Here is a 19,486-nt window from a genome sequence, read left to right on the forward strand (position 1 = left end):
AGGGGAGTGTGCAGCAGGACCTGGGTGTTCTTCTGCACCAGTTGCCAAAAGTATGCAGTAAAGAAGGCAAATGGTATGTTGGCCCTCATTGTGAGAGGTTTCAAGTACAGGAGCAGAGATGTGTTGTTGCAATTATAAAGGACTTTGGTGAGACCATGCTTAGTGTATTGTGTGCAGTTTTGGTCTCTTTTTCGGAGGAAGGATGTTCTTGCTCTTGAAGGAGTGCAGCAAAGGTTCACCAGACTGATTCTGGCTGATGTATGAGGAGAGATTAGGTTAGATTGTTTTCACTGGAGTACAGACGAGTGAGGGGGGGATCTTATTGAGAGTTATAAAATTCTAACAGAACAGGGTAGATTCAGGGAGGATGTTTCTGATGGTGGGGGAGTCCAGAACCAGCAGTCACAATCTGAGGATTTGGGGTAGACCACTTAGGACGGAGGTGAGGAGATATTTCTTCACCCAAAGAGTGGTGAGCCTGTGGAATTCACTACTTCAGGAAGTAGTTGATGCCAAAACATTAAATATATTCAAAAGGCTGGATCTTGCATTTGGGGTGAATGGGATCAAAGATTATGGGGGAGAAACCAGGATTCGACTGTTGAGTTGGATGATCAGTCATGGCCGTGATGAATGGCTGAGTAGGCTCAAAGGGCCAAATGGCTGCCTCCAGTTCCTATTTTCTATGGTCATGATAAGATTTCCTTGAATCTGATCATTTGTAGGCTGACTGCGGACAAATGGCCATAAAATGTTTGCAAAAATTCATCTGGTTAACTTGTATTTTGAAGGGAATAAATCGACTATACCTTACCTAGCCTGGCTTACATCTGATACTGAATGGTTAATTTTTGATGGGCAGTAGCTTGTTACTCCTGCATTGCCAGTGTGACCCATATCCCATCTATTATCTATTAAAACAACACTATTAATATTTACCTACATTAATTAGACTTCTTTTTGAAAACTTTCAGGTGAATTTATGTCTTTTGCAAGCATCAGTGGAAAAACCTCCAATGTTCAGCGCAAATAAGAATGTTACTCAGGTTTCTCTTGTTGCACTGTGCTTTGACAGAATTTCTACTCAGATTCTGGTAAACAGGTAAATAACTAAAGCTTTGTTTTGGGGAATGTTGTTTTAAGCATTCAGAGTAATAATTAGGGCCAGTTATTGCCATTACATTTGTTGCTTGCCGCAAAAGAATGTTTTTTGGAAATTCTGGTCTCATCCAGAAAGGAGACTGCTTCAACTTTCAGAATGCTGCACGTAAAGCACACAGTTTAAGAGTGTAAACCTTATTTTGAGGATTCTTAAGATCCAATGAATTTCTTAAGTTTTACTGCTTTTGTAAACGTTTCAAGCTAGTAATTATATCAGTTATTAATTTTGACAAAGTTAGCTTTTGGTTAACATGTTACCTTTGATGTGACTTTTCATGGACAGCACCCTGACAGATTTAAACTGTCTTAGTCAGAAATTATAGTGTATTTTCCACCTTGTATTGGACTTTCAATCTTTTCAAATGGAATTTTGGCATTGTGAATATAAAAGAAGGGAAGTATTGCTGCAACTGTACAAGGCATTAGTGAGACTGCACAATAGGAGTATTGTGCATGGTTTTGGTTCCCTTATTTGAGGACAGAGATTGTTGCATTGGAGGCAATTTAAGGAAGGTTCACTTGATTGATTTCAGAGATGAGGGGTTTGTCTTATGAAGAGAGGTTGAACAGCTTTGGCCTAATACTGTCCCTAAAGTTTAGAAGAATAGGGGAGATTTTGTCCCTAAAGTTTAGAAGAATAGGGGAGATTTAATTGAGGTATATAAGGTGCTAAAGAGATTAGGAAGGTAGACATAGAGAGGATAGGGGAATCTAGAACAAGAGTTCGTAGTTTTAGGATAAGGGGTAGCAGATTTAAGACAGAACTGTGGAAATTTACTCTGAGTTGTGAATTGGTGGAATTCACTACCTTGAGTGTAGCGGATACCAGCACATTGAGTAAATTTAAGGAGGAGATAGACAGGTTTTTAATTAGTAATGGGGTGAAGGGTTATAGGGAATGGGCAAGAAAGTGGAGTTGAGGCTGAAACAGATCAGCCATGATCATATTAGATAGCGGAGCAGACTCAAGGGGCTGAATTGCCTACTTCTGCTCTTAGTCCTTTCCTTGCATTCATGATTCAATTATACATAGCGTTCAACAATCGAATGAAGAAAAGGTACTTCCTCAAATTTAAAGCACAAGCTCACAACAGTAAATGGATTTTTCTATATCCTGTAAACTAATTAGGATTCGGTGTTCTAAATCTTAGAAGATGGTTATTTCTTGCAGTTTAGGGGTTTTTGAGTTGGCATTGCATATGCAATAAGTGCTTGGTCTTAAATTTGTCTGAAGCTTATTTTGTACAACTTCTGCTGACAGGGGGATAGTAGAAGATGGAAGCAACAATCCTGATGCAGGCAGAACATCTCTTGCATTTGATAAGTATGTAAATACTAATAAGATGCAACCACAGTCATCTGGTTCCCTGAGATCAAATTCAGGAGCAGAGAGGGGAAAAGAGCTGGCAGCCAAGCTCAATGTCCATCGTATTCATGGTCAGTTAAGAGGCCTTAGCACAACAGGTAAGATGACTAAATTAGAATAATAATGGTTCACAGTTATCTTCCAAGTTTCTGCTTAAATAAACAAATTCCCATCTATACATGTACCAATACAGTAAAATTTTGTGAAAGAAGTTAGAATGCAGTGTACACTTGTCTCTACTTTAAAATCACTATCAACACAATCATGAATAATCTAGTTAGTTGTTCATATATATCAGCTGGTATCTGAACAAAGACCAGTACAGCACAGGAACAGGGCCTTCATCCCATCGAGTCTGTGCCAACACAGATGCCTCTCTAAACTAATTTTCTTGCCTCTACATGATCCATATTCCTCCATTCATATATCTATCCAGATGACTTTTGAATGTTATAGAATCTATTTCTACCACCTCCTCCAGCAGCACGTTCCAAGCATTCACCACCATCTGTATGAAAGACTTTCCCCTTACATCTCTTTTAAATGTTTCCGCCTCTCACTTTCAATTATGCCCCCAAGTAATTGATCCTTCGGGAAAAAGACTCTGACTATCCACTCTATTCAAACCTATCACAATCTTGTAAACCTTGATCAGGACCTCCCTCATCTTCCGACGCTCCAATGAAAACAGTCCAAGTTTGTTCAATCTTTCTTCTTAGTCCATATCTTCCAAATCAGGTAACATCCTGGTAAGTTTTTTCTGCACCCTTTCCAATGCATCAACATTCTTCCGGTAGTGTGGCGACCAGAACTTTATACAATACTCCAAATGCAGCCTAACCAAAGTCTTATACAGCTGCAACATTATTTTCTAATTTCTATACTCAGCACCTTGACTGATGAAGGCCAGCATGCCATCCGCTACTTTGTCCACCTCAGTTGCCACCTTCAGGGAACTGTGGATCTGCAGCCTAGATCCCTCTGTATGCTACTATTTCTAAGAGTTCTACCATTTACTGTACACTTCTGCAGTAGACCTTCCAAATCGTATCACCTCACATTTGTCCCTGTTAAACCTGGGTCCCTGGGCGGCGCTGTGGCACAGTGCTTAGCACTGCTGCCTCACAGCGCCAGGGACCGAGGTTCGAATCCCGGTTTGGGTCACTGTCTGTGTGGAGTTTGCACGTTCTCCCTGAGCTAGGGTAAATGCATGGGGTTATGGGAAATAGGACTTGGATGGGATTGTGATGTATTTACCCTAGCTAATCTCCCTGCCATTAAGGGACAATTTAGCATGGTCAATTCACCTAACCTGCACATCTTTGGACCATGGAAGGAAACCGGAGCACCCAGAGGAAACCCACATAGATAGGGGGAAAGGCTCCACACAGACAATGACCCAAGCTGGGAATTGAACCCAGGTCCCTGGTGCTGTAAGGCAGCAGTGCTAATCACTGTGCCACCCAAACTTCAAAAATCAAAACACATAAAAAGAAAGACTTGCATTTGTATATCACTTCCCACAATCACTGGACACCTCAAAATGCTTTAAAACTAATTATTTATTTTTTGAACTGTAGTTATTGTAATGTAGGAAATAGAGCAGCTAATATGCAGTCAGTAAACTCCCACAAACAGCAATGTAATAACCAGAGAATCTGGTTTAGTGATGCTCATTGAAGGATATAAAAGTTGTAACTTTTTTTCTGAACATTAAATCATATTTTTATTTTCCTTTGGAAGCCCCCCCACCTGGTGATTGCAAAAATGTGTAATAATTATTCTCAACAGATTTTGGTATAATCTTTGTTGATATAGAATAAATAGCTTTTATAGTAAGATGAAATGGGAATCTAGTCAAAACTACTATTGAAGAAACTACAGAAGAGGGTGTCCTAAAAAGAATTTGGCTCCATACAAAATCTGTTTTAGCGTATTTAAATTCAAAATATTTGGCAGTCGGTGGTGGGAGATTAAACATGCATGTATTCTTGTTTTCTTGAATTCTTGGGAATAAATAGAATATTCTAGATCAAAGACTGGACATCATCAACTCTTCAACATTAAATCCATTTCTTAGTTGATTCAATATGCAAATGCATCAACTTTTATTTATATAGCATCCCAATTTGGTAAAGCATACTAATGCACTTCACAGGATTGTTATCAAATAAAATTGGACATTGAGTAATATAAAAACATATTATACATATGACCAAATGTTTAATCTAAAGAGGTAGGTTTTAAAAATTGTCATGAAGAATAAGAGAGGACAAAAGATATAGGGAGGGGTGAGAGGACCATATTGATGGAGGCATGAGTAGTGGAGAATAGTAGATATCTCAGGATTGTAGGGTTGGAAGAGGTTTCAGAGAAACAATGGGGTGAGGCCACAGAGGGATATGAAAACAAAATTAAAGTGTTTAAAGTTACTTTAAAAGCTTTGGTGCAGAAATAATGTTATTTAGAGTTTATGTTTGGATCATTAAGAAAAATGGTGTAAAGGTGAAATCTACAGCTAAATGAACTGTTGAATATTAGTAGTTGTTCTGATTAAATTTTAGAATGAGCATCCTAATACTCTTTTGATGCTTTACCTTCATAAGATTTGGGAATATGTTCAATCACCGCAATCCCTTTTGAGAAGTCAAAAGTTATTTTCACATTAGAAGAATTGGAAGATTTTACTTTTATGGATGATGCTGAACTGCTCAAAGCTGCAGACACAAGTAAAACGCCTCAGAGTGTGGAGAAATGGGGATGGATCATGTTTGAATGTGGAATTGAAAATTTAACCGTTAAAGGTAGGCTAGTTTTCTTTATTCCTGCGCGGTTCACGACAAAAAAAACATTGGATATTTTGGCCTTGGAGGGAGTGCAGAGGAGGTTCACTAGGCTGATACCAGAGTTGAGGGGGTTGAACTATGAAGAGAGGCTGAGTAGATTGGGCTTATACTCGTTGGAGTTTAGAAGGATGAGGGGGGATCTTAGAGACATATAAGATGACAAAGGGGATGGATAGGGTAGAGGTAGAGAGATTCTTCCTGCTCAGAAAGGACAGCAGGACTAGAAGGCACAGCCTCAAGATAAGGTGGTGGGGGGGGAGCACCAGTTTGGAACGGAGTTGAGGAGGAACTTCTTCACTCAAAGGGTGGTGAATCTCTGGAATTCTCTGCCTGTTGAAGTGGTTGAGGCTACCTCGCTAAATATATTTAAGACACAGGTAGATAGGTTTTTGGTGGGCAAGGGGATTAAGGGTTATGGGGAGAAAGCGGGAAAGTGGAACTCAGCCACTTCAGATAAGCCATGATCTTATTGAATGGCGGGGCAGGCTCGAGGGGCTTGATGGCCTACTCCTGCTCCTATTTCTTATGTTCTTATTGGTTTTATTTTACAAATACCTTTAATTCTTGTTTGTAGCCACTTTATGCTATAACAATTGCTGTAAATTGCCTTACAACATAAGAAGTAGGAAAATATGTAGGTTTTTTTCATCATTCCAACCTGCTCTGCTGGGAAGTAGATCATAGCTGATGTGATATTACTTATCTCTACATTCCAGTCTGTCTCAGTAACCCGTGATTCCTTTGATCAAAAATCTGTCTAATTCACCCTCAAATATATTCAATAAACTAGCCTTCATTGCTCTATGGGAAAGGGAATTCCTAAGATTTACAATCCTCTGAAAGAAGAAATTCCATCTCATCAACTCTAAATTACCCCTTAGTGTCAAGGGGTTAGCAGGGTAAATACGTGCAGTTACGAGGGTAGAACCGGGGTAGGATTCTCGTTGGTGCAGGCTTGATGGGCCAAATGGCCTCTTTCTGCACTGCAGTATTCTATGATTCTATGATCCTGACTGCCATCCACAAACCTCCCATGCCAACTCCAAGTGTATATGATGGGTGAAGGAACGAAGATGCACCTGCATTTATAAAGCCCCTTTCACAATCTCAGGACATCCCAAAATACTTTACAGACCATTTTAGCATGTATCTGTTGTTATGTAAAGAACTTGGGTGCCAATTTACACACAGGCAGATCCCACTGACAGCAGAGAGACAATTGGTTGATCTTATGACGCTAGTTTAAGGGATTAATTTTACTTGTACATCCTCAGCTCTTTGAGCAGTACAATGGACATGGGGCGGAGGGGGAGCAGGGTGAGATGGGAGGATTCACTGACCATATATAAAGTTCAAATCCCTGTCCCCATGTATTCCAGTGTGTTTTCCACATGGTCGTTACTGATGGTTCCTAGTTTCTCAACCCAAGACGGACAAAATTCAACCTCTAAAGATCACCAAAATGCTGGGTTGAGCGGCACTTTTTAAGATCTTTTGTTCCCTGTTTTTAGATTTCCCCTGCAAGAGGAAACATCTCCTCAGCTTTGACCCCATCAATATTGGAGGTTAGAATAAGATCACCAATCATTCTTCTAAGCTCCAATCAGTATAGGTCTAACTTGCTTAATCTTTCCTCACAAGGCAACACTTTCAGCCCATGAATTGGCCGAGTGAACATTCTCTGAACTGCCTCCAATTCAAGTAATCTCTCCTTGGAGACCAAAAATTATGTGCAGTACTCCAGGTGTCGTCTTACTGCTGTCCGGTACTACTTTTACATTCCTCCCCCTTGCAGTAGAGCCCAAAATCCCATTTGCTTTCCATATTACTCGCCATACCAGCACAATAGCTTTTTGTGAACTCTTGTATGATGACATCCAGATCCCTCTGGAGCACAGCATTTTGCAGCTTCTCTCAATTTAAGTAACATTCTGCTTTTCCTGTCTTTCCACCAAAATACAGAACATAATATTTTCCCGCATTACACTCCATCTGCCAATTTTTTGCCCATTTAATTGATCCATATCAAAGAATGCGAATAACTATATCAAACATGATTCATCTTTCACAAAACCATGTTGACTCTGCCTGATGGTATTATGATTTCTGAAAGCCCTACTTATCTACCTCTTTAATAATAGATTCTAGCGTTTTCACAATGGCAGCTATTTCTTGCTTTCTGTCTTTTTTGAACAGAGGTTGTTACATTTCCAGTTTTCAGTCTGCCGGGACTGTTCCAATGTAGGCCACTTGATCGTCATCCCATCCACCATCTCAAACATTCATTCCTTCATGAGAATGTACCATATACAAAATGTGCAACTGTCCCCCACCCCCACCCCCTGTCATTCCTTCACTGCCACTGAGTGAAAAACATGGAACTCCCTTAATAGCAAGGTGTGTGTACCAACACCAGATGGACTGCAGTGGATCAAGAAGGGGGGCTCTGTGCTACCACCTTAAGAGTAATTCAGGATGTGCAATGAAGACTGGCTTTGCCACCAATGCTCATGTCCTATTAAAAGAATAACAAAAACTGAGGTAATCCAAAATGCTGCTGCATATGGGGCGGGGCAGTGGCACAGTGGTTAGCATTCTTGCCTCTGTGCCAGGGACCTGCTTGGGTCACTGTCTGTGTGGAGTTTGCTCATTCTCCTCATGTCTGTGTGAGTTTCCTCTGGGTGCACCGGTTTCCTCCCATAGTCTAAAGATGTGTGGGTTAGGTTGATTGACCATGATAAGTTGCCCCCTCAGTGTTAGGGGGGCTAGCAAGGTAAATGTGTGGGGCTACAGGGATAGGGGCGAGGTGGGATTGCAGTCTGTGCAGACATGATGGGCTAAATGGTCTCCTTCTGCACTGTAGGATTCTATGTCTGAACTGGCATCAGCTTCTGTTTAACTTTTACAATTGTTTTCACTCCCAGTTGACTACCAGTTAAGAAACATCAAACTTTGTTTTTAAAAAATCCTATCATTGCTCTCAAATTGCTGTACAACTTTGGCCTCCCCTATCTCTGATCTCCTCCAACCCTCTGTGATATCTACACTCCTCTACTAATAGCTCTTTGGATATCTTGATATTGTTGCTCCTTCATTGATGCTTGTAGCTTTATTTGTCAACTCCATGACCTTTAGAATTTACCAACTACATCTTTGACTCGCTCTATCTCTCAACTCTTTTAAGATGCACTTTAAAAGCTGTGTCTTTGACTAAGTTTTAGGTTTAATGCTCAATAGTTGCTTTGCATGACTTGCGCCAAGTTCCTGCTGCAGGGATCATATAGTCCCACTGATGGCAGCCCCCTGTCACTGGGTTTCCCAGCAGCAAGGAGTGCATTCGACTGGAAACCTTGTTGACAATGGTATGCCATCCACTGTCACCGCAAGACATGCTAAAGAGGGACAGAAAGATCCCATTTTATTAGATTTTGCTCTATAATGTGCCAGTGAAACCCCTTAAGACTTTTATGTTGTTACAGATACTACATAAATACATGTTGATCAAAATAAACTCTTTTTTTGAGAAATTAGGAACTGTGGTCTGCCTTAGAGTTGCCTTGTTCTGATATCAAAATTATCTCAGGATGGATTGGGGTGGATGGTAAGAGAGAGCTCTTCCTTGTTTTCCCAAGAATGAAAATCCAGATGTGTCTGAACCAGAAAGGTTGAAAATGATCAAAGGTAGATAAGCAACATGCAGAACTGAAGCACATGGTGGTTGGTTACAGGATAAACAGCCATAAATTTTGTTAGGTTGTGGAGGTGCCAAGTGATAACCATGTCAGGGCAGGTAAGTCATTGCAGATTGTTTGGCCCTTTTGAGAAAGGCTTGAAATCTAGGAGTCATTACAAAAGAAAGTGGTGAAATTGCTTACAAAAAGTGTATTTTTTTGTTAATTATGGTACTTGGGTACGATGTTTGAAAATTGATTAGTGTATATGTTTTTGTCATGTCAAGTATTGTTACTGTATTTGGATTCTTAGGAGGAAGGCAGTCAGGAGCTGTTTTGTACAATGTTATGGGTGTTCTTGGGAAATCAAATACAGCAGAACGGAACGGAATGCTAAAATCGGGTGATTCTACTGGTTCTCCGACTGGCAGTGGCTATAGCACTGATGTATCGGAAGATAATCTCCCTCGTGATGAAAGAAGTCCAACTTCAGATAACATTGGAAATTCAGCATCTGATGATCAGGTAACATTTAATAGCACTTAATAAATGCATTCAAAATGTTACTAAAACTTGTTAACACAAAATCCCAGTTAAAATTTTATCAAGTACAAATCAGTGATTAAACAGTATACAGTACATAATAGTGAGTTTTGCAGGTTATTTGCGTGTTGATTCTAAGAATATAATCACAAATAACTGGACATGCATCTCAGACACTGGCTGTTTTACATAAAAGATGAGTGCTATATCTGTTGACACTGTTAGTGCAGCCACTGACTTGCGTGCTGTGCCAGTCATGATATGAAGGCAGGACAGGTCTTATGACAGGACTTGCAGCAAACAATGTATTTTTTTGGAAAGTTTTGTTTTTATTCTTTCACGGATATGGGCATCATTTGTTGTCCATCCTTAGTTCTCCTTGAACTGATTGGCCATTTCAGATGGCAGTTAAGAGTCAGTAAGAAGCCTCTCAACATCAGGTTAAAGTCCAACAGGTTTATTTGGTAGCAAAATCCACTAGCTTTTGGAGCACTGCTCCTTCATCAGGTAAGCGTGAGTTCTGTTCACAAACAGGGCATATAAAGACACAAACTCAATTTACAAAATAATGGTTGGAATGCAAGTCTTTACAGGTAATCAAGTCTTAAATGTACAGACAATGTGAATAAAGGGAGCATTAAACACAGGTTAAAGAGATGTGTATTGTCTCCAGACAGGATAGTTAGTGAGATTTTGCAAGCCCAGGCAAGTCGTGAGGGTTACAGGTAGTGTGACATGAACCCAAAATCCTGGTTGAGGCCATCCTTATGCGTGCGGAACTTGGCTATCAGTCTCTGCTCAGCGATTCTGCACTGTCGTGTGTCATGAAGGCTGCCTTGGAGAATGCTTACCCGAAGTTCAGAGGCCAAATGCCTGTGACCACTGAAGTGTTCCCCAACAGGAAGAAAATACTCTTGCCTAGTGATTGTCGAGCTGTGTTCATTTATGCATTGTTGTAGCATCTGCATCCCCAATGTACCATGCCTCGGGTACACTTTCCCACAGTGTATCAGGTAGATAACGTTGGCCAAATTGCAAGAGTATGTACCGTGTACATGGTGGATGGTGTTCTCACATGAGATGATGGCATCCTTGTCGATGATCCAACGCGTCTTGCAGAGGTTGCTGTGGCAGGGTTGTGTGGTGTTGTGGTCACTGTACTAAAGGCTGGATAGTTTGCTGTGGACAATGGTCTGTTTGAGGTTGTGTGGTTGTTTGAAGGCAAGAAGTGGGGGTGTGGGGATGACCTTGGTGAGATGTTTGTCTTCATCAATGACATGTTGAAGGCTCTGGAGAAAATGTCATAGCTTGTCCGCAGTGGGGAAGTACTGGATGACGATGAGTACTCCGTCCGCCATATCCCATGGTTAAGAGTCAACCAAGTTGTTGTAGGTTTGGAATCACATGTAGGCCAGAACCCAATACCTTAACGGCCAATAGTGAATCAGGTGGATTTTTATAACGATTAATCATGGTTACTATTGCTGAGAGTAGTTTTATATTCTCCTTTCCCTCCCCCCCCCCCACCCTTCAACAAGCAAAGAAATAAAGTCTATTTGCTGAGTCTATTTAAAAAGAATTTGCTGCAAATAGAACTCCAGACTAAAACTGCAGCAACATCTTCTGGTAAAAGCACAGTGATTTATTCAGTGAATGGGGGACAGTTACATGCAAATTCTGTGCATAAAGTCAATCTAAGTCATTTACAGCAGTGTGTCAATCCAGGCGTGAATGACCAGGGAATTACAGAATCATCTCTATTCTAGCCAGGAATGGTAATGTTTCTACATGCAGCTGTAAAAGATTACATATGCCAAGTGGCTAATTACTGCTGATTATTACAGTGGCTTGCATTGTTTCGTAACATTGAAGCATAATAAATTTAATTGATTTGTAAGTCTGTGTCTCATCTGCATTATCCAAAACAGTGTCTTAATTGTATGTTAGCCATTATTCTGAGATTCTGCAACATTTTTTAGGTTTTATGTACTTGCAGATTTATTGTTTTACAAATCTAAATGTATAAAATAGACACAAATATCAACTGCAAGTGCGGTGGAGTTCATCATGAAACAAAATATTTCAAACAGGACAACTATTTTGAACTTTACAATAAACCTAGCAACTGGTTGATTTCTTGCTGCAGCATTTATTGTATCTCGTCTGAAAAGTTCATTTTGGGAGTTGGGGCCTTGTGGTTCAGCAGGTTTACTTGTTATGCACTTATCTCCGGTTTGGATTTGAATCCAATGCAGAAAACTGGATTGGGGAATTGAGGTATGGAAAGTTAAGCTAGTTTCTAATGTGTGCAGAAAAATGACAGAAATTTTCCTAATTCAGTGCAAATTGTTCACTGAATTGGAAATTCTACCCTTGTAGAAAACAAAAGAATTTACAATGGTTGGGGCTTTACCGAGGGAGAATAGTGCTGAGGCTGGGTTTCACCAGCTGTTGTTAGGGGCTGATCATGCGGGAAGAGCTGGTTGTTTAGGAAGGGAGCATGGACTGACTCAGCTAAGTGATGGACTTCACCACTGGAACTGCCTCGGGGCAGCTTTCTATTGTTATTGCATGTTATGCATATTTACGTCTTTGGTGATCTGGCTTCTGCTGGGTGGCCCCTTTAACGTTAACAATATAGAGTTAAAAAGCTGAGGAAGTAAAGCTGAAACCATCTTAGCCACCTCGTGTTTCCTTCAAGCAAGGAAACCTCTTGTAACCCACTAGCCTCCAGACATATATGCTGGAATTCTACCGCCTTGCCCGCCACGGGAATCGAAGCGAGTGAGGGGCAGACAATAGGAAGATCTGTTGACCTTGGGCGAGATTTCCCGGTCTTGGGTGAAGCAAAATCATAAAAGCCCTACCATAGGTTTTTGTCTTTCCTCTGACAACAGCCCACAAGTTCAGGGGTCAAGGGGGTTGGTGGGATTCAAATGTTAGTAGGTCCTCATGTCCTAAGCCCATATCTAGGCTACACAGCAAACGAAGAAGGAAAATTTTTCAGACTTAAAAGCTAGCATGTCAGGACTATATGTTCTGGCATGAACAGTGACCCACATTCTACAGCCAGACAACACTGACTGACTGTGAGCTACTCAATATTAATGTTGAAATTGCCACTCTACAGGAAACTAGATTAGCTGACACAGGCTCTATATGTGAGGCTACTATACTTCCTATTGGCATGGCATCAGTGCAGAAGATCACTGTGAGCATATTGTTAGCTTCACAGGCAGCAATAGATTGACGTACTTAATTGAACCACTATTAGCAACTTCTGGACACCTCATTGCTCTGCATCTGTTGTCAACATCATCTGTGCTTATGCACCAAACTTGTATGCTAGCATCTCAGAGCAGGATAAATTTTTTGATCGTCCACACTCCTGAATGAACTTTGCATCAACAGCATTTCAGGACAAATGTCGCCATAAAGTATCATGGTACCATCCATGGCCTAACCAGTGGTACCAACTTAACCTGTTTATTACCAGAAGATGCAATTTTGCCCAATATTCTTCTTGCCTTCAGCTGTCACAGCATAGGTTCTGGTACTGGTGACTCTCTTGTCAGCAGCAGAGTGAAGGTGCATCCTGCAATTTTCACAGCTTCAAAATTGATGGCCTGCCTATCACCTCATATTGGTATTCAAGCAGTAGGGAGAGTGGCAATGAGCAAATTTCAGAACAATAAGGTTTGGCAGAATATTTTACAACATCTTTTTATTTAAAATTTGTTTCATGAAATGAAACAACTTGCTGAGTGAATAAAAGCATAATAAATTAATTATGTATTAGTTTCCTTTAAAATCAAGACAGCCATTCACATTATGAAGGGTAAGAGTGAGTGTGTCCAGATTACTTCCAGTCGCGGATGCTCACTTACTTGCCCTCACCAATTGTGAAAGTAGATAACCGCCTATTGGGGGGTGAACCCCTTTTTCTCTTTCTCTCTCACATACATGTATGCCCTCTCCCGCTCACGCATGCATGCACTCACCTCTCTCTTGCATGCACGCACTTTCACACGCACTCACCCACTCTCTCACACGCACTCACCCTCTCTCTCTCTCTCTCTCTCTCACACGCATTCACTTTCTCTCTCTCTCTCACATGCACTCACCCTCTCTCTCTCTCTCACACGCACTCACCCTCTCTCTCTCTCTCTCACACGCACTCACCCTCTCTCTCTCTCTCTCTCTCACACGCACTCACCCTCTCTCTCTCTCTCTCTCACACGCGCTCACCCTCTCTCTCTCTCTCTCTCACACGCGCTCACCCTCTCTCTCTCTCTCACACGCGCTCACCCTCTCTCTCTCTCTCTCACACTCGCTCACCCTCTCTCACTCTCACGCGCACTCTCTCTCTCTCTCACGCACTCACCCTCTCTCTCTCTCTCTCACACGCATTCACTTTCTCTCTCTCTCTCACACGCACTCACCCTCTCTCTCTCTCTCTCACACGCACTCACCCTCTCTCTCTCTCTCTCTCTCTCTTTCTCTCTCTCACACGCACTCACCCTCTCTCTCTCTCTCTCTCTCTCACACGCACTCACCCTCTCTCTCTCTCTCTCTCACACGCACTCACCCTCTCTCTCTCTCTCTCACACTCGCTCACCCTCTCTCACTCTCACACGCACTCACTCTCTCTCTCTCTCACACACGCACTCACCCTCCCTCTCTCTCACACGCCCTCACCCTCCCTCTCTCTCACACGCCCTCACCCTCCCTCTCTCACACACGCCCTCACCCTCCCTCTCTCACACACGTGCTTGTGTGCGAACACTTTTTCTTTCAATCTTTCTCTCTTATCCCTCCTCTCTCTTCTCTTCCCCTCCCTCCCTCTTTCCCTCCCTTTCTCTCTCACATGCCAAGGGATGCACTCACACCCTCTCTCAGGCATACACACCCTCATCCACCATCTCTACTGACCTGTTTACCCACCAACCTCACTCATTTTGCCATCTTCACCCACCCACCTTCACTCATCCACTCTCACTTATTGATCTATCCACCTCACTCGCTCGCCCACGCTCACTCACTTACCATCACTCACCAAATTGGCTAGGGACTGGGGGAGGTGCAACGAAAAGGGAAGAGAACCTTACAGCAAGGCTTGAGGCCTTGCAGCATCCAAATGGAGTACCCACCCAGGGAAGTGCTGAGAACAGATTGAACATGGGGAGGAATCAGGATCACAGGGACAATTGGGGGAACATGTCTAGAGCTGGGAAAAGCACTGTAAACTGGGACAGTGAGGAGGAGGAGTGGAGTGCAGAGGTTGCCAGTTTTCGCTGTTCCTCCAATCACAACCTGTTCCTCTTCCTTGTTTACTGCTGGCAGGTTCAGTAGTGAGCTTATCAGTGCGTACATGGGAGAGAAACAGGCTATGGTTGGAAGAGCAGACCCATGCAAAAGCCTTCAAACTCTCTGACCCACCCGACCAGTATTTTTTGGGGGGGGGGGGGGGGGGGGGCGGGGGGGGGGGGGGGGGGGGGGGGTGTCATGAAGGGCTTCTGCAGCACGTAGGCCATGTGTTGGACAAGTCTGCTCTAAAAGGTTACCAAGAAATGCTGATATTGGTACTGATGAAGGTTAAGTTCAATTATTATAACATAGCAGCAGCAACATTTGGTAAATGTATAATCCACAACAAAAGCTGATTTGAGACCTACTCAGCTGAGATGACATCTGTCATTGAAACAAAAAGTAAAACCCACTTGATGAATAACATAAATCAAACAGCTCGAACACAGCATGATTTGTAAGTAGCCAAGACAATCATGCCAAAAGACAGGAAGATACTGCACAAATAAACACTGGTTCAACCTATTTCAAGAAACCTAAACTGCTTGTGACGATGGAAAACCTACATGTTAATGTACGGTGGAATCAAGACAGTGCTTGGTTCTACCATTACTAATGTCACCCTCTAAAGTTGGCAGATGGTGAAGTATTGGCCTAAGCAATGGTTGTCCCACTGGATTGACCACTACTGTGAACTGTGCTCCCGTGAGGTAAATGCATCTGCACTTGACACAATATATAAAATTAAAGGTGATGGAGGAGATTGCAAAAATAATAGGCATCTCACTCCTTGGCATTACTGGGAAGGCCTTTTATGGAGTCACACTTTAAAGAAAAGTTTTTGTCTTCTTGCAGACCTGAAGTATACTGAAGAACAGTACAATTTCCATGCTGGCTACAATAGGCATGATCTTCTCCATGCACCAGCTGCAAGAAAGTGTAGAAAACGGGATATACTACTTAAACTTACTTTGTAGATCTCACCAAAACATTCAACACTAGCATCAGGGCATGTTGGTATAAGATTTTGCAGAAAATTAGCTGTTCATCCAATCTCAGTTTCATCCACCCTTTCCACGAAATCTGCACTATACTACAATTTGATGGCAAGAAGTCTCACACCACCAGGTTAAAGTCCAACAGGTTTATTTGATAGCAAAATCCACTAGCTTTTGGAGTGCTGCTCCTTCATCAGGTAAGTGGGAGTTCTGTTCACAAACAGGGCATATAAAGACACACACTCAGTTTTTCAAAATAATGGTTGGAATGTGAATCTTTATAGGTAATCAAATCTTAAAGGTACAGACAATGTGAGTGGAGAGAGTATTAAGCACAGGCTAAAGAGATGTGTACTGTTTTCCAGGCAGGACAGTGAGTGAGTATGTACCATGTACCTGATGGATGGTGTTATCACGTGAGATGAAGGCACGTCTTGCAGAAGTTGCTGTGGCAGGGTTGTTTGGTGTCATGGTCACTGTTCTCCTGAAGGCTGGGTAGTTTGCTGCTGACAGTGGCCTATTTGAGGTTGTGCAGTTGTTTGAAGGCAAGAAGTGGGGCTGTGGGGATGGCCTTGGCGAGCTGTTCGTCTTCATCAATGACAAGGCTCCGGAGAAGATGTCATAACTTCTGTGCTTTGGGGAAGTACTGGACGACGAAGGATACTCTGTCTGCTGTATCCCATGTTTGTCTTCTGAGGAGGTCAGTGCAATTTTTCGCTGTGGCACGCCGGAACTGTTGGTCGATGAGCTGAACACCATATCCTGCTTTTATGAGGGCATCTGTCAGAGATGTCTGTTGCGATCCTCCTCATCTGAGCAGATCCTGTGTATATGGAGGGCTTGTCTGTAGGGGATGGCTTCTTAATGACCGCACAACCTCAAACAGAACATTGTCCGCAGCAAACTACCCAGCCTTCAGGAGAACAGTGACCTCGGCACCGCACAACTCTGCCACAGCAACCTCTGCAAGATGTGCCGGATCATTGACACGGATGCCATCATCTCACGTGAGAACACCATCCACCATGTACACGGTACATACTCTTGCAACTCGGCCAACGTTGTCTACCTGATACGCTGCGGGAAAGGATGCCCCGAGGCATGGTACACTGGGGAGATGATGCAGACGCTATGACAACGGATGAATGAACACTGCTCAACAATCACCAGGCAAGAGTGTTCTTTTCCTGTTCGGGAACAGTTCAGCGGTCATGGGCATTCGGCCTCTGATGTTCGGGTAAGCGTTCTCCAAGGGGGCCTTCATGACACACAACAATGCGGAGTCGCTGAGCAGAGACTGATAGCCAAGTTCTGCACACATGAGGACCACCTCAATTGGAATCTTGGGTTCATGTCACATTATCTGTAACCCCCACAACTTGCCTAGGCTTGCAAAATCTCACTAACTGTCCAGTCTGGAGACAATACACATCCCTTTAACCTGTGCTTAACGCTCTCTCCATTCACATTGTCTGTACCTTTCAGACTTGATTACCTATAAAGACGCGCACTCCAACCATTATTTTGTAAATTGAGTTTGTATCTTTATGTGCCCTGTTTATGAACAGAACACTTATCTGACAAAGGATCAGCGCTCCAAAAGCTAGTGGAGTTTGCTACCAAATAAACTTGTTTGACTTTAACATGGTGTTGTGAAACTTCTTACTGTGCTTACCCCAATCCAATGCTGGCATCTCCACATCAATTTGATGGCACCATTTTAACAATTTCATGGTGAAGAATGGAGTGAAATAGCTGTGCCATAGCTCCTGAGTTTGTATGCTACTTTTGTCTCCATGCTTTGACCTTTGGCTTTCCTGGTGATATTGAAGGGGTTTACCTGCATATTAGGTCACCCGGTTAGTTTTGCAATCTATCCAGTCTTCAAGTGAAAATAAAAATACAGCACTTCTTGATTAGGGAATTCCTATACAATGAAGATACTGTGCTAGATGTTTGCATGGACTTTTTTTTACAAAAACTCATGAATTATAACTTGTTATCTTTGACTACAAGTGTCAAAAAAACTATGGTCATTGCTATCTTTGATGTGGAGATGCCAGTGTTGGACTGGAGTAAGCACAGTAAGAAGTCTCACAACACCAGGTTATAGTCCAACAGGTTTATTCGGAGTGCTGCTCCTTCATCAGGTGAGTGGGAGTTGTGTTCACAAATAGGACATATAAAGACGCAAACTCAATTTACAAAATAATGGTTAGAATGCGAGTCTTTACAAGTAATCAAGTCTTAAAGATACAGACAATGTGAGTGGAGAAACTGATGGCCAAGTTCTGCACGCATAGGGATGGCCTCAGCTGGGATCTTGGGTTCATGTCACGCGATCTGTAATCCCCACGACTTGCCTGGGCTTGCAAAATCTCACTAACTGTTCCGGCTAGAGACAATACACATCTTTTTAACGTGTGCTTAATCCTCTCTCTACTCACATTGTCTGTACCTTTAAAACTTGACTATCTGTAAAGACTCACATTCCAACCATTATTTTGTAAATTGAGTTTGTGCCTTAAATAAAAACACAACTCCCACTCACCTGATAAAGGAGCAGTGCTCTGAAAGCTTGTGGCTTGTGCTACCAAATAAACCTGTTGGACTTTAACCTGATGTTGTGAGACTTCTTACATTGATATCTTGGCACATCTCTTCCTCTCTAAATAACACCCTCTTGGAAGTGTTCAGCAAAGTTTGCTGCCTTGTGTCCATGGTTTGCCTGTTTACGTGCAACTCGATATGCATATAAGTAAAGCTGCTACCAGCTCTTTGACTCATGAAATGTGCAAGCAACTGTTACAGTCAGGGGGGCAAACTGAACTTTTGTCCTCTCTGTAAGTAGAGGTGTTTTTAATTGTTTTAAAAATAGGATGTGGCATGTTTCCCAAATCCCTCAGTCTGTGAAGTCCAATTTTGAAAATGACTCGCAGCAAACTCTTTTCATGATTAAATCAGGTTAGTTTGCTCACACATTCAGACCTTGGGGAGATGATTGCAACTTCACACGCACACAAATAAACATGTGGGAAATAGAAAAGAGGAGTTTTACAATTATGAATAACTTAACAGTATGAGAACCACAAAAACAGACATCTGTTCACTTGGTTTCCGGAATCCAGAAAGTCAAAGTCCAGGAAGGACCCAGGATGAAGATTATGGTACGGAATTTGTTTAAAATGCAGAAGGGAAATAAGATTGCTATGCATAGACTTGGTCTGCTTGGCAGGTGATGATCAGAGGGTGCTGATAAACAGATTTTGAGAGGTTGAGGCTTATTGCCTGTTGCTTTGTCTATCTCGAGTTCTGCTGTTGATGTTGGAAGTTAATCAGCAGACTGACTAATAAGTCTAGAAATACAATATTAGAACTGTTTCAAAGGCCAGAAGCTTGGATCATGTAATGTGGTATATTAATGAGGCAATTGCAGGTTACCGAGTGGTTCTGTGCCTCCAGCTGAATCCATGAGATAAATGGATTAACACTTCTGCAGAGATAACAACTTTGTTATCGCCCAGGCTGAGGAGACCTTCTATCTACTGTTCCGTCAGCTTGTTCATTGGAATGTGTCCTCAGACAGGTGTGTGA

At 42.2% G+C, this 19,486-nt stretch overlaps 1 protein-coding gene across 8 annotated transcripts in view; it reads left to right on the plus strand.

Annotated features, from left to right (window-relative positions):
- Positions 1-19,486, plus strand: part of kiaa1109 (KIAA1109 ortholog) — a 487,987-nt gene that overhangs the window by 244,724 nt on the left and 223,777 nt on the right. For all 8 annotated transcript variants that reach the window (XM_080193511.1, XM_080193510.1, XM_080193515.1 and 5 more), the window contains exons 34-37: positions 975-1,102; positions 2,423-2,625; positions 5,134-5,331; positions 9,358-9,569. In XM_080193511.1, the coding sequence (XP_080049637.1) occupies positions 975-1,102; positions 2,423-2,625; positions 5,134-5,331; positions 9,358-9,569 (741 nt within the window). The remainder of the gene's footprint in view (positions 1-974; positions 1,103-2,422; positions 2,626-5,133; positions 5,332-9,357; positions 9,570-19,486) is intronic.

The sequence above is a fragment of the Carcharhinus amblyrhynchos genome, chromosome 1 (genome assembly GCF_965287045.1).
Source record: "Carcharhinus amblyrhynchos chromosome 1, sCarAmb.v2.hapA, whole genome shotgun sequence".
NCBI classification, from domain to species: domain Eukaryota; kingdom Metazoa; phylum Chordata; class Chondrichthyes; order Carcharhiniformes; family Carcharhinidae; genus Carcharhinus; species Carcharhinus amblyrhynchos.